The sequence below is a fragment of the Centruroides vittatus genome, unplaced genomic scaffold (assembly GCF_030686945.1).
Source record: "Centruroides vittatus isolate TY-2023 unplaced genomic scaffold, ASM3068694v2 contig_738, whole genome shotgun sequence".
In the NCBI taxonomy this organism is placed as follows: domain Eukaryota; kingdom Metazoa; phylum Arthropoda; class Arachnida; order Scorpiones; family Buthidae; genus Centruroides; species Centruroides vittatus.
The window spans coordinates 1,970,536-1,986,574 of NW_027122474.1; the positions used below are offsets into that span (position 1 = coordinate 1,970,536).

The 16,039-nt window shown below is 30.0% G+C and overlaps 2 protein-coding genes across 5 annotated transcripts; both read right to left on the reverse strand.

The window, feature by feature from the left end:
* Nucleotides 1–7,711: 7,711 nt before the first annotated feature.
* Nucleotides 7,712–8,674, reverse strand: LOC136980942 (patched domain-containing protein 3-like). Its single transcript, XM_067277141.1, has one exon. The coding sequence runs from the start codon at nt 8,672–8,674 to the stop codon at nt 7,712–7,714; it is 963 nt and encodes a 320-aa protein (XP_067133242.1).
* LOC136980998 (patched domain-containing protein 3-like) lies at nt 7,726–14,756 on the reverse strand. 4 transcript variants are annotated; one of them, XM_067277213.1, is made up of 4 exons: nt 14,680–14,756; nt 13,605–14,607; nt 10,654–10,980; nt 7,726–9,041 (listed from the first exon to the last, which is right to left on the reverse strand). In XM_067277213.1, the coding sequence occupies exons 2-4, from the start codon at nt 14,593–14,595 to the stop codon at nt 8,800–8,802; spliced, it is 1,560 nt and encodes a 519-aa protein (XP_067133314.1). In that variant the 5' UTR covers nt 14,596–14,607; nt 14,680–14,756; the 3' UTR covers nt 7,726–8,799. The 4 variants fall into 4 exon arrangements, with proteins under 4 accessions (XP_067133314.1, XP_067133317.1, XP_067133315.1 ...); XM_067277216.1 differs by lacking the exon at nt 14,680–14,756 and having other exon boundaries at nt 13,605–14,297; nt 14,415–14,609; XM_067277214.1 differs by lacking the exon at nt 14,680–14,756 and having other exon boundaries at nt 10,654–10,947; nt 13,605–14,609.
* Between the last annotated feature and the right edge of the window lie 1,283 nt (nt 14,757–16,039).

A 16,039-nucleotide genomic window follows, 5' to 3' on the forward strand; every position in this document is an offset into this window, starting at 1 on the left:
TTTAAGGAGTTTAAAAATATATTTTAAGATATTTATACGGGTAATGTATACTTTATATAGAATGTTTAATGACTAGCCACAGGGGACTCATATTTGTTATGGCCCTAAGCAATAACATATAACAGACTCTCCCCCTCCGCCAAATAATAATACATATAAAAATGTGAGGCCCTAAGCTACAGTTAATAAGTAGATGCTTATTTAGCTCATGTACTGTACCAATCTGGCTTGACTAACCACTGCGTATTATATGTCTTAACGAAGCCAGATTTAAACTCTTGATAGTCTATATTTTATAAGAGACCTTTTAATTTCCATCAAATAAAAAGTTTTAAACTGTAATGCCCTTAAATATGTCAATTTTTTCGATGAATTCTCGTATTTAAATTTTTTATTTTATCAAAGAAAATGTAATTAACTTTCTAAGTAGAATTTACAATAAGCTTTTGTATATAAATTATAAATAATATATATATTAAATACAATACATATATACTTATATAAAACAATCAATATGTATAAATTATATTTGCTTAAAAAACATAAGAAAAATTTACTTACAGTACGTAAAATACCAGTTTATACTCAAAATCTGCCTATTTATAATAAATTTATGTGTTTATAAAAATTAGTGTTTACTGATTTATAATAGTTTATAAAGGTATTAAATTTTAAAAATGTTCTCGAATTACCAGACTTGTTTTTTATTTTTTATCATCGAGATAAATATTTGTTTCAATACAGATATATAATCCTTTAGTTTACTCTCGTATCATTTTCTGTATCGTTCTGAAAGAGCATTAAAAAGACATTACAGATTCTTATATTTTTGAAATAAGAGTAAACAATTCTTCTCTCTCGAATCGAAGAATATTTTTAGTCCAGTAAAGGATGTCAATTCTTTTCTTAAAATCAACAAAGAATAGTAATTTTGACTTTGAAATATCCATCGTTTGTCGACTTATTTTCTGATAAATTCTATAAAATTTATTGTGTAAAACTTTTTGCAAAAATCAAAATAAATAAATAAAGCTATAATAAAGACTCTTAATAAATATTTAATAATTTATTAAGATTTTTTCTGCAAACTGTTTATTGAAAAATAAAAGTTTATATATATTTAAATATTTAAAATTATAATATTTACGTGACGCTAAAATCAATAAAACTTTAAGGTATATTAATTGCGAGACTATAGAATGGAGGAAGAATTTTTCCACTACAGCCATCTGTTGACGATAATACAAACAATTCTTAGTGTTATCAACAATACAATTGAATTCTTTACTTAAAAAAAGCCTATATAAATTAATAGATACTAGCTTTATATTTGTATTTTTTTATATATTATATTATAGATTATACAAGTATGTTAGGATATTATACGTTTATATATGAATTTAAAATATTATGTATCATTAAGCAGTGTATTTCAGTAAATAAAGTAAATTGTTTTTATTTATTGATACTGTTCACTGTAGATTTATGCAGGATTCCTGATAAATTTATATAAAAACAACAATAAAGCCAAATAGGTGTAGAGATTCATTACATTGCTAGGTCTAGAATCGTAAAATATTTTTACATTTTGATAAGAAATGGTCGAAAATAAGAAAATTTTTCTGTATTTTCTTGTAATTAAATGCACAGTATTGCAGTTTGACAATATTGAAAACCCAAAAGATAACCAGTACTCTTTACACTTGCTCTAATGCTTTTCCTACAGGTTTCTCCGCACAATTTTCTATAAAGTTACTTTTGAGAAACACTGTATACATTAACATATGAAATATAACCTGTATATGTTTACATATATACACAATATAATATACATTAGCACAGAGTATATATTGTTGACAACAAGCCAAAGTTTACAAATAATTTTATTTATTAATATAAAGTGACTAAAACATTATTAAATTTTGTATTATTTTTCTAAACATTCAGGTAATTTACTGTTTAAATAGATTTATAAAACTTCTGTTTTCAGTACAATATTATAGTGTTTTGATTTGTGGACGAACTTATTGCAATTTTTAATTTATTATTTAGATTTTATCTAAGAAAATTCAAAAGAAATTTTGGTGAAAAAATATTCTTCTTCTTGGGTTATTGAATTTTAGATACGCTATTCTACTGTTGACTCAAATGTAAGTTGAAAATATATTCCATGTTGTATTATTCATCTTTCGTTTCATTGACTTATTTTTCCAGTTGTCATTTCCTTATTATATGTGCCTTTGTTATTGTACTGTACATTGTATTGTATTTGTTTATATTGGTGTATTATACGTTGTATTATTATAATAAAATATTATATAAACTTCAAAGTAATTATTCAGTTTATTAAGCATTGAATTCAACTTTTGTCTTATAAATAACTTATTTGAACGTTTTCTTAAACAATTTAAAATTTGACACTTGATTATCATAAATATTTGCAAAGAAAATTTTCTTGTCATCTTTGAATTTAAATTTTACTTTGTTTTAGAAAATAATACTTCAGTGTTTTTCTATAAAGGAGAGAATATAATATTTTTCCTTTAAAAACATTAAGTTTTCACAAGAAAAATATCAGTTTTGAGGAATGAAACCACACTTAAAATTTAAGAGAGATTTTATATATTGAGATATCAAAAGTATTATGAAGTTGTAAAAAAAAACATTATTAAAACACTAATTTTCCAAATAATGCTAATTAATTAACACTATTAAACATTGACTCGAAAGGGATTCTTGTCCAATATGAATTAGTCATCTATTTTAAATTGCATTTCATGGTTTGTATCAGTTTCTTTCAATGTTCCTTTTGTGCAAGTGTTATTGGAACAATGTTGACACCTGTTTGCAGTTAACTCTAAGTAAGAAATGAATTGAGCAACAACACTTCCCACAAGACAAGTGTAAATCACCAAATGTAGATTAACATTAAATTCATCCACTCAAAATGAATCCTTTTAATCCTTTCAATACACAAGTACCAATTGTATCTGAGAATCAATATATCAGTTATTTTTCTTGAGTAGCAGGCTATACTAATAATGCTTTATGAATGTAATGAAAAACTATTTTACACTTATTCAAGACCTGTTAAGACATTCATAGCAGATTTCTATTATTGTTTCGTCAATGTATTTTTTATGAAAAACCTCCCATGAATTGGACTTTTTAAAGACTCTCAACATATTCTTCAAAGTGAATTTTTTTCTTCACAGTTACATTTACTTCAAACTTATTTATAACCTTATCGAAATTTTCATTAGTCTTAAATTTTATGTAAAGTTCTTGATTATGTAAAGGACCGCCATTTGTAAAAAATGTAGACCTGTAAATTCTCTCTGTCGTCCATCTGTTGTCTGTCTTTACTTAATATCGAGAACGGTGTTAGATAGATGAAATTCGAGACCAGATATGGAAAGCTTAGGGGCAGGAAGCACCTAAGCCTTCCATATCCAAGCCACCACACCGATAAATTATATACGAACTTCCGTTCTAGACCGGAAGTTACGTGTTTTTAGTCAAAAATTTTCCCAGAACCGAGGTACATAGATGACCGGCGCGATTCTGTTGTTATCAGGAAAAGAGTGATGTACAGGGACAAAACACTACTAAAACAGAGAAGTGTAACGAAAAATTGCAGTCCGGCATTGTGATAATGTCACAATAAATAAACAAAATAAAACTAAACCAAAGTTGTTCGATTCCCAAGACGAACAGGAAAATACTGCATATTTATAAATTTATGCATCTTTTAGATGTTTAAGATGACAGACAAGAATGAGTTTTGGTCAGAACCAATCCCAATAAATTTTATTTCATAAAAAAAAGTCGGAATTAGAATTCTTTTCAATTATACTTTGGATCGGAATGGGTGCAAGGCTCATACAAAACTATATAAACACCACTAATTAAATAAAAACAGTCTGCATGTGATGAAAATATATATTGTTTGCTTTACACGAACTGTTAAATTAATTTGTGTTAAAATTTGTATTTTCGTTTGTTCGTATTTACAGTTAATCGAATGAATAAAGCTACCGAACACTGGCAATTGGTCACGGGTTCGAGCTTAACCAAAACGTTGAATATATGGAATTTCTTGGGTTTTCTTCGCCTGTATAAAATATAAATAGAGCCAATTTGCATTAGTAAAATTCACCCGGGAGACACCTTCTTTGGTTTTACATATTAAATACATTCAGGATTTTTCACTATTATTTTTTTACTTTATTCTTTATATTAATAGAAATTCTTATTTTATAAAGAGTAAATTGTGACTTTTATATTTTTATATACATATTAAATTTTAAAAATCCTATGCCAAAACTGCGTATTTCAAATTGAGATTTTCATATTGTTAACCAAGAATGATATAATAATATTCCAAATAAAAAACAAACTCAATAATAAGTGGAATCGTCGATAATTGAAAACAAATCTGTAAAAAATGGAGAATGATTTAACTAAGTTTATCGTTTCAAAATTGGAAAAAATACATGTAGAAGATAGCCGCGAATTTAAAGAAAAATGCTTGAATCTATTCAAGAAGTATTCGTCGACTACACATCCAAATATCATTGATTTAGAAGGATTATGTCGCTTGCTTGAAGATCTAAGAGTTTTAGAAAAGTCAGCAGTTATGAAGACCCTCATCAACAATTGGGAAATTAAATTAGAAAAGAACCAATACTTGTCCCAAAGTGAATGGCTGACAGAAATATGGTGCCTGAAGGAGAGAATTTCCTGCGATTTGGAATGTTTCGCTGCTTCTCCACATACATATGGAACATCTTCAGAATTTCGCCCGCTAAACATTCCTTTACGAGAACTAATGGGAAACAGAAACATCATGGAACTGCTTCAGATTTTATACAGCGAATGTTCCATATTAAAGGAATTTAATACATATTTAAGCGATAAGATGCCATTTAGTCAACCTTTGGAGCTCGAATCGGATCCATTCTTGTACTGTGAATCGGAGCTTTTCAAACTTTTCTCGGGATGGTTTAAAAAAAGCTACTAATTTCTACATACATTTTCATTAAAGAAAAATTTATTTACATCTTGGATAAATCGTTTAGAAATTTTCGTGCAAGTGTGTTTACAAAGAAGATTATTGAGTCTTATTGATAAATTAACGAAGAAATTTATTAAAATATTATATAATTTATCGAATTGCAAATATATTTAAACATTGCTGTATATTCTAGAAATAAATTCTTTATATATATTCTACATTTTAAAATAATTCTCTATATATAATTACCAGAATTATGCGTGTAGAAGTATACTTTCTCTATCAATGAGGAAGTATAACTTTTCTCTTATTTTGCCATATGTTTGATTTATCATTTTCCTCGTATATAATCAGGAAATGTTATAATATGTATTAGATAATTCAAGAAAAAACTTTAAATTTTCTCCTAATTTCGATAAAATGGCATTTATTTATCTCGGTTTCGTGTCGAAGATACGAAACCGATTAACAGCAAGCGCAGACAACTATTATATATTATTGTTATCAGTTTAAGTGGGGTGTGCTGTACTTCTGCAATTTTAATTTAAGTTTCCTTCTAATAGAACGTTTTGGTAAATGTTACCTATGGTTCCAAAATGGCGGCTCGTCTCTGATTCCAGCAAATAGAAGATAGGAAACACGTTCTAACCTAACCTAACCTATTCTAATAATTTATCATAATTATTACAAACAAAATTATTAGAATACGTTAGGTTAGGTTAGAACGTGTGTCCCCACTGTTTCCTAGCTTCTATTTGCTGGAATCAGAGACGAGCCGCCATTTTGGAACCATAGGTAACATTAACCAACGTTTTTTATAAAGAAAACAGTGACTTGTTGTTGAGAATCCTCATCTTTTCTTCAATTGATAAAAATTCTCTCTTTATCTTCAATTGATGAAGATGAAGAACTTTTCTGAAACTGAAAATTGAAGAGGATCTTTACCTTTAATTAAATCTTTATTTACTTTATGTTCAATTTTATATAGGTCTAAATGAATACGAAGATAGTTATTACGTCTCTTAGATGATATAAAAAGGCATCAAATATTAAAACGTTAAAATTATATTTGAATGATTTAATTTAACATTCTTAAATTGAATTTAAGAAAATTAAACGTAAAATTTTCGCCTATGCTTTTCCTTCATATTTCATATTTAGTATATATATATATATATATATATATATATAACATAAGCAAATATATTTATTAAAAATTTTCCTTAATATTAATCTAACTTATCATATGATAAGTTAGATTAATGTAATCAGGAAAATTATTGCTCTTAATTCAAAGTTTAAATATTGATATTATAATAATTAAATCAAAATTCTAAATTCAGGTATTTATTGTAAGTATACAGAGTGACTTTTAAGCCACTCTGTATACTTACAATTCCCAAAATTTTAATCGTTTTTTTCTTGTTTAAGAATTTAAATTTGTATCAAAGACATTTCGCTGGAATATGATCATCGTGGTTATTGTTAACTCATTGTGTCATCACCTTACCATGTCCTTTCACTTTATAAGCATCTCACGAATGTACTTTAAACGCGACTGCAATACTACTTTGGTCACTTGATGTCCTCTACTAGGAGGTTCGTATAGATTTCGGCACGAACCTTTTGAGAAAGGACACATGTAGGAAAAGATACGATCACAGTCCAGTTTATTAAATATAATAATTTGAATTTGTGAGATTTGTCGGAAAAATTTAAAGTTTTTAATAAAAAGGGCTACTTTTTATTTATGTAAGACATTCCATAATTTATTGTTCATATTCTATAGAGCGAGGGACTTGAATGACAATTCGAGTCTGGTCTTCATACAAAGTGGTTGGACTAACTCGTCAGATACACGTGGAGCCGGTTGTAATGAAACACGATATACTTGCAATGCAGATATCCGGAAGAGATTTATGGAGAGAAAAATTAGTTGACATTTTTACCATAGGAGGAAATGTGGCGCTGTTCAGCAGAAAATGTAAGATTCTGGCTGTAAGGTTATTGGAAAGAACTGAAGGCTAGCACAGTGCAATGTGTCTCCCAGATTCCCTTTGAAATGTTACGTATGACAGTTGATAACGTGGTTTTTACGATTTATGTAATCGACAAAGAAGGATCCTGTATCGAGCACACTGCAAATATATAAAATATAATTTTATTGTTATAATAAAATTTTGTTCGCTTGTCTTATAATTGTATTTGCAGCGCCAAATTTTTCCACGATGGTGAAAATTTCAAGTAATTTTTTTCGTTGCATGTGAACTAACTTTCATTCATTTCGGTTCAGCAAGCATCCACGCAATTCTACTTCAGTTTAATTCTAACCACCCTGTACAACCCACTTATAGTGGTTAAAACAAGCCTCCGAGTGGCTTATTGCATCAATATAGTGGAATTTACTAACGGTTCGGGAAAATAATTATATTAAACTCTGACAGTGCGTGTTTTAGAGTCATTAAAATACTTTTTTTGGGGGTTATTTAATTTATTACATTTTACTCGTACAAAAAAAATTCAAATTTCCCCGTAATACATATAAACTACAATTTAAAAAATGTTAAGTTTTCTACATAATGGCAGAATTACACATAAAATAATCAAGCTGCAATTAAAGCCTGGCGATTCGTGGCTCCAGTTTAAGGCCTCATACTTCATTCTTTATTATTTAGAGGAGAAAGTGTGATGTGATTACAAACGTAATGAAGTTTGGGTAAATTGATAACCGGAATTTATATTTCCATTAACGCTTTTATTTATATTGTTATTAATAATGACTTTCTTCTTGTTCCTACATAGTTTTTGCTTCATAGTGTTCATGATTACTAACAAAACGGGTAAATATACCAAAGCATTTAGTACAGAAAGTGAAGTAACTAAAAATATTACTTTAAATGCGACAAGAAATGTGTAAGCTATAGGAAATGCTAAGTGTATTATGGAGAAAATTGTTGTTACGCTTCCTTGGAATATGGCAAATCCTACGGAACAAATAGTGTTACGAAGACGTTTGTTATGGTCTTCGCTGTCATTTTCTATGTAACGGTAAGCAAAATGAGTCGAGAAATCAGCGCAAAATCCTGAAGACATAATTAAAATATTGATAGAAACGGGGTCCAAGTGGACATCCCACAAGGCCATGAAACCTAAGGCGCAAATTTCAGTGAAAATTATTGAGAAGGCAACAGAGAAAGTAATGATTCCATCCGGTATAAAAATGAAATAAACAATAATAATTATAACTATGATACCACTTAATATTTGTGTAATAAAGCTGATATGCTGCTCCACATCGTCGAAATAATAGGAAAGAAAATGGTAAGGGAAGACATTAAAGGATGCATTATCTGCAATATTTCTCATAGATTTCATGACGTTAACAAATTCTTCATCGCAGTTGATGGTTTTAGATTGACAGAAAAATCTACTTCCGATTATAGACGTGTAATTAGAATTGAAGGCTATGTCGTTTGTAAAGTGCCGAGCAGCAGGATGACGAAGGAAGAACTTACGCAAAACAGTTATAAAATCTTTGTTATCCGTTATATTAAATAGTCTTATGATGTTAGAAGCCTTTTTGTCATTGAGAAATTCTAAATACGATCTGAGCCACGATTCTGTTAAAGAATCCTCGATTAAATTTTCATTTTGCATATCTGTTACAAGTTTTTCTATTTGTTCCTGAATATTTTTATTTGCATAATTGACTTCGTCGTTTATAATAATCTGGAATCTAACATTATACCGATTGAAATATTTGTAATAATTTTTGTAGTATTTTACAAAGTATGAATCGTAAGCAACAGTATCGGCAAAATTTCCGACGTGCTGAGTTTTCGTAATTCCCAAATTCCTACCGAAATTTGACCAAACAATATTAACACGACGATGATTTTGACATACCAAATTGATAAAATGTTTCCAAGATGAATCCATATTAAAGAAATGCAATTCTTTCTTCCATTTTTGGATTCCCAACTCCAATTAGTGCAGAAAAATCTTCGAATCCAAGCCTGGTTTTCTGAAAGTCATACATATTTTAATTATTATAAATTCTATCTGAAAACATTTAAACAAAACTAACTAAATAAATAAATAATAGTAATTAACGTTAAGTGTTTATTCTGTAACAATAAGACACAAGAACTTAAACAACAGTATGTAACATTAAAGAATAAATGAATGCAACAGCTGAATTACTTATTTGAAAATATATTATAATAAATAACACATTTCTGGTATACTTCAAACAGTAATTTCATCACGGAGGGAGTGGAGAAGAACCGAATAAAAAGAAGAGGAGAGAGAAGGTGCTCCAAGTGCGGTGTTTGGCTCCCGCCACATTGCCCAAAGATGATTCGATCCTCCGTCTCGTCTTACCCGAAACTGATTAAATAAGAACTGTTCCTTTCGGATACTATGAGTCAAGTGATTATTAGGAATTTAGGAAGGTCGACATGCAAGTTAATTTTGTACGCTTTCTTTCTCGAAGGTATAATAAGACGTTGGAATAAGTTTAATTGTTAATGTTTTAGTGTCGTATTCGTCAATAGTTTTATGTTAAATAAGTCTTGATAGTTTTAACATTGAATAAGATTCTGAGTGAATTACTTCCGGGTCGCTGTCTCTTAACTTCCTCCTTTGTTGTCTTACCCCTAGCATGATTGTCAAAAACAAAAATATTTTTTTTATCGATAATTACAGTGCACGTTTCCATTCTGAAAGCTTTAACAGTTTAATATTTGTTAGCAAATAAAACTTTTTTATTGCGACCTTTAAATCAGGGGGACTGTTCAAAATTTTCTATTAGCCTATTGTGCGAAAGATTGTTGCATATTATCGAAGATAGATCAGGTGAGTTTGGAGTAAACTAGATGCAATGTGAATGATTGACAGAGCTTGAAATGAAGTTTGAAAAGCACTGTTGCAAATTACTTTTACAAGAGTGTGTTTCGGTCAACAATTTGTCGATGCTTCAAAGAAATCAGAATTTCCATCAGAAACTATCAACTTTATTAAAGAAGGCTGATCGGTGAGTAGTGAAAAAGTGTCATCGAAAATTTTGTTAACATTGACAATTATCTAGATGCCCGAGAATAATTAGTTGAATATGTCACCATAGCTGAGGTATCAAGTGCAAGAAACTCGACGAAGATAAAAAAGAAATAAATCCTGTAAAGGACAAAATATCCTGCTCCTCGTACATCTACAAAAGCCAAAAAGGCTTTAAAGCATTTAAGAGGCTTTCTAAAAACAACATTCATAAAATAAGATGCTATCGAGGAGGTCGACCGCATCATTCGATAACATCTTTTGCACAATAACCTTTCTGTATCGCAATTCAAAGTTTTAAACAACCCCGTTATCTAAGGGTTGCAATATAAAAGTTATATTGCAACCATTGTTAATTAAGAAGCGATGAATTGTCGATGAGAAAATATATATAAAACTAATGGTCGTTTCCGTAACTTGAAACATTTTCTCTGTTCTTTCCACTTTGAGTTATCGACGAAAGTCTACTGCATTTAAATTATTATTTGTTGTATTGTTAAACTATAACAGCATCTATGCAAATTTTGAAAAATATACCTTTTACTTCAGGTTTTATCAATGTTTTGAACTAATATATTTACCATTTGGCTTATCCAATTTTATTAAAAATAGAGAATGCCTATTTTGTTTTTCCAGATATCCTGTAAGGGCCATACACGCTCCAACAAACGTCAGTTGATAAACGTAGCAGAAAACTACAGCCAGCGATGCGTACATACACAAATTTTTTACTATTCTATACGGAGTGGCAAGCCCAGACAAAAATGCTATAAAATTAGTGACTGAAGTTATAGTAACAGAAATGGCGGATTCAGAATAAACTTTCTCCATTCTGTTTACCACGCTCATTGTCGGGTCTGTTCTCTTCCAAGCAGCTAAAAATATGAATGCGTCATCCATACCTATACCTGAAATGAAAGAACCGTGTATAGAAAACATCTCGATAACTATAAAATACAGAGTATTTATGAATATAATAATTATACCTATATTTTCTGTAACCGTATTATCTGAATTTAATGCATTCTGTATATTTCTTATGAAAACAATTCTAACTCGTTCCCTATCTAACCAAAACATCCCAACCAATTTCCCCAAATAATACTAAAATATTACAGGAAAACCTATTTAGTACCGCAGTAGGCATATACTCTATATAACACACGCCGGGTTAGATACGTTTTACTATTGCCCAAGTAAAAATTACGAAACACGGCGCAACACGAATACTCGAAAGATTTGGCATTTGTAAAAAGATATCTTAACCTTTATGTTTGTATTATTTTTTGAGTAGCTCGTATGCTACGCGAAAAAATGAGCCACTCAAAAAGAAAATAATTCAATGTGTGAGTATATATGGGTGATTGATTGGTTTTAGATCCTGGCACGTAACATCTGCCAATCGAGGGAATGTGACTTCTGGGAGGACTTGTAAGGAAAACTGGCCCTATTAAGATGTTATCGACACTAAGAAAACCTAGAAAACTTCACGAGCCAGCCTGTCGGCCCAAGCTCCAACTCGAGCCCACTACCAGTGTAAATTAAAGGATTGAATCCGATTAGCCACTGTGCAGTATGGGTATAGGAAAACAAAGAATGCCTTTGAAATTTGTTCTCGACAGCTTCACCACGTCACCACTTTGATAAAGCAAAAACGCGAAGTGCAGAGACAAAAATAAAAAGTTTATGATATTGCTTCGAAAAGCCAAGATTAATAACTCCCGTGTCTTTTTGTCAAAAATTTCTGAAATTTTGCAGCGAGGTTTGTGTATTAGGAGATTGATGCTATTAAATCTTGATGATTAAAGTGTTTACTCGTTATTAGCATTTACAATTTTTTATAAAACCCATTCCTACCTACGAAATTAAGATTTTTGCCATTTTATAATAGTTAAAAATATTAGAAATTTTAAAAATAAAATATGATAACAGATGGCGCCACCAAATGTTTCCGGAAAAGTTAAGCAACTCGTTGCTGGATTTTTTAATATTAATTTGCTTCGCATTTCAGGGTGAGTTTTTAAGCTGTTTAATACCCTTATAAAATTAAACTGAATTGGGCAGAGAAAATTTTGACATAATAGAAACGTGTTATTTCTAAGATCAACAATCTTTGTGTGTGTCAATCCGACAACCGCCATCTTGAATTCGCCTGAAATTCTTTAAATAGAAATGGAATCATAAGATACATAAAATTAATTTTTTCTCCAAATTCTAACGAATTTGGAGGAAAAAATTGTGAGGGTGCTCTTGTTTTTCACCTCCAATCATTAGGATTAACGATTAGTTGGAAAGCAGAACAGTTATGAAGTGAATCTATTTTCTTTTTTTGTTGATGTGTTAAATAACGCTATTGCGTGAGGAATGAATACAGATCATCCTCTGTTGTTTTATTACTCCAGGTATACTACAAAGGCACAAGATATACTTAAAACTATACAATTGATCTACCGCGGTCCCTAATGTAATCCAATGGAAAATAAAGGGTCTAAACAAAGGAGTTCACGCGTCATTCATTATAAATGCATTTAATTAGCGATACCTCCATAGAGCAAGTGTCTCGCAAGTGGTAATTACAAAATTGCTGAAAAGCTCCGAAAGACTGGATCAATGGAAGAGAAGCCACAAGCCACGGTTAACCATCTTGTCCATCCAATCGGCACAAAAAAAAGTCCAGTGAATTATTGGGATGATTTTAGTAAAGTTCAAAATATTTCGAATGTTTTTGGATAAAACCATCGAACACCGATAATCAGTCGTGGGTTCGCATCTCGCAATCGAACTGACGACATGCAGTTTTCCAGGTTTTCCTCACATTTCCTCACCTAAATAGGGACCAGTTATCAATAAAAGTCTTCTCGGGAGACAACCCCCTCTTAGCAGATTACCCATTTGTTGTGTATGCCATATCCCATTAATCCTACAATCCATATTTCGAAGGATTTTTATAATCGAACGATCCATTTGCTTTTCATACAAATATATCCATCGTTTCCTGCATATAAAATTTTAAATAATGAAATTTTATGTGAAGTAGAAAAATTCTAAACATATAAAAAACTATTTGTTTTCAGAAAGAACGAATTTCTATTTAATGCTATATAAAACACCTATTTTAAATTGTTATCATCTACTAGGACTTATCTATAGTAATAGAACTTATTATACTGGTGTGATTGATTGGACAAAGAAGAAACAATAGTCAAAATAAAAACAGAATTTCCATATTTTTACCTACTTTACCTGAATATATCCCTTTTGTTTTACTTGGTCCCTCATACCAGTATAATAATCCTATTATTACAGAGAAGTCCTAGTAGATGATGATAATTTAAAATAGAATCAAGTACACAGAGACATAATTAACTAATAAAACATTCTTGTTTATGACTTTAAACTGACTCAACCGTATCTATAAATAGACCCATAACTTATATAAGCTTATAACATATTTCCTGAATGGTACGCTTTATAGCATAAAAAATATTTTTCGAAATTTTCTTAAATATTAAAGTATAAAGAATGAACTTACCTAAAATTAAGAAAGGTATAGATCCATCAGATGCGACAAATGGTTGATTAAAATACATGACGACACCGAAAGACGAGGCCAAAGCCATGCCACTCGACAACAATACTATTAATCCCATCCAAGGTTTGCTTTCGATCCAATTATTAAATAAACACGTTATCACAGAAAATACAAAAATCTCCACAACTGCTATGGAAAATCTAGGGATTATTTTTTCTATAAGACCATTGAGTTCTTTTTCGATTGTTAACGAAGTGTATCTATTTATGCTTATGTTCTGAAAGTCCATTTCGGCCAACGTATCTAGAAATAAACTCAGCCATTTTTCCGCGATGAATTTCTTGTAAGTTGAACCATCGTTTAAATAATAAAATAACCTTACAGATTTCGCAGTCTTTACATTATCGTCATCATCAACTTCGACTCCTCCTAAAAACAAATTATTCAGATGAAAATTGTAACTTCCTCCTTTACTGAGTGGATATTTTATGGAATAGTTTCCTCCTTCCATTTCTTTAATTTTGTCTTCGAGAAGAAGAATGGTGTTCTCAAAGCATCTTCCATTGTTTTGCGCACATATGTCCTCATATCTTAGCTTTTCGAAATCTTCCAAGATGATATCCTTAATGATCGTGTTTAATTGTAACACTTCTTCAAACAGATCCTTTCGAAGCACGGATCCTTCGTCCTTTGCTGTAATTATAACAATTGCTACACAAGCTTCCCTATTCATTCTTTGTAGACTTGCATTGGATGATAAATCCATAGGAAATAATCTTTCTATTACAGCTTCTTGGTTGATAAACTTACCATTAGTAGGTCCAATTAAGAGTTTCAAACCATTTTCTGTATGGAATTTTTGAAATCCAGTAGCTAGTATAATTGACACAAATACAGGAAATACGATGAAATAACTCGGGTTTGTAGCCACATACCTACCCAAGTATTTAAATTTCTTCGATAAATATTCGCTAAAGGCCTTTAATTTCATAATAACTTAATTCTATAATAATAAAAAATTTAATTACGTCAATTCTATAATAATGTATATAATAATGTATCTAAATTAACATACCTTTAATAGAATATTTTGAATGTTAAGCAGTTTTCTGTATTCAAAATGCAAAGATTTAAATGATTTTATTAAATCGATAGATCTTAATACAGTTACACAGAACTAAGTAATTAATAAGGAAATTTATCCCGTATAAAAGAAAATATAAATGTAAACAAGACGATTGACCAATCAGTTTCGTCTATAGTAAAAATTACAAAATATTGACTCTTAGTTTTCCAAGAAATATACAGGATATAATTTATTATTCAACAAAGTTAATAAATATTTTAAATTTTGCATCAAATTTTAAAAATATCAATAAATAACTAGAGATATTTATAACTAATGAGAGAATTCCTTCATTTTCTTCCTGGAAAACCGTAAACCAATGTATGGTGTAAGGTCTTTCCAGAACAAACAAAGGCAATAACAGGTAGGGAAATTCCTACAAATAGAAACACCTACCAATGTTGAAGTGAATAAAACCAACGTGCATGCCAAATGAAATTTTCCAGGATTTATTTGCTTTTCTAACATCTAAATAAAAGACAGTTTTCCATAGGAATCCCTCTGAGGAATTCCCTTGGCAGATCGCCCAAGTTTTGCTTAAATTCATCAGTCCAATTCTCTACAGTTCGAATTTTATATATGAAAATATTATTCATGTTTGACATATTTTCGTAAATATGAAACAATTTAAATCCATTTTTTCTCTTCTAAATTTGAATTTTACCTAAAGATAATTGCATACATGAGCTTAGAATAATGCAATATCTTACATGAATTGGGCAAATAAAAATGTTATGAACTTTTTTTTTTATATTAATATTAAATATCTTGATGTTTCATTTGGTTACATAAAATACTACTGTGTCTTCGCAATAACATTTCAACTAATTATTTATAAACATTCGAATGGTACCTACAGGGAGTTTCCAATGATATATAAGGTCTATCCCAAAAGTAACTTACTGATTTTTTATTTCAAAATACACAAGAGTTACATCAAAGTATAAACGATCTCCTTTGAAGTACGACCCTTGCGAGGTCACACAGGAGGACTTGCTTGACCCTTTTTCGAAGTTGTTCCAAGACATCTTTGTAGAGGGCCTGATTAACTGTCTATCCTGAAAGTAAAATACTTTGTGCACAATTCCACGAATATTTAAAAAAATGATAAGCATCCTCTTTACACTGGACCTTCGTGCCATCTAAACACCATGTTTCTCGATAAAGTGGTATCTTCGTAGGCTTCGGTTAAATCTGCAACTGAGACATTTGCAGATTTCTTGAGTTTCACACAAAACTTGATAGCGTAACGTTGTTCGAGATTTTTCTCCATTTCAAACGTAAGGACGTGTTATCAATAAAACACTAT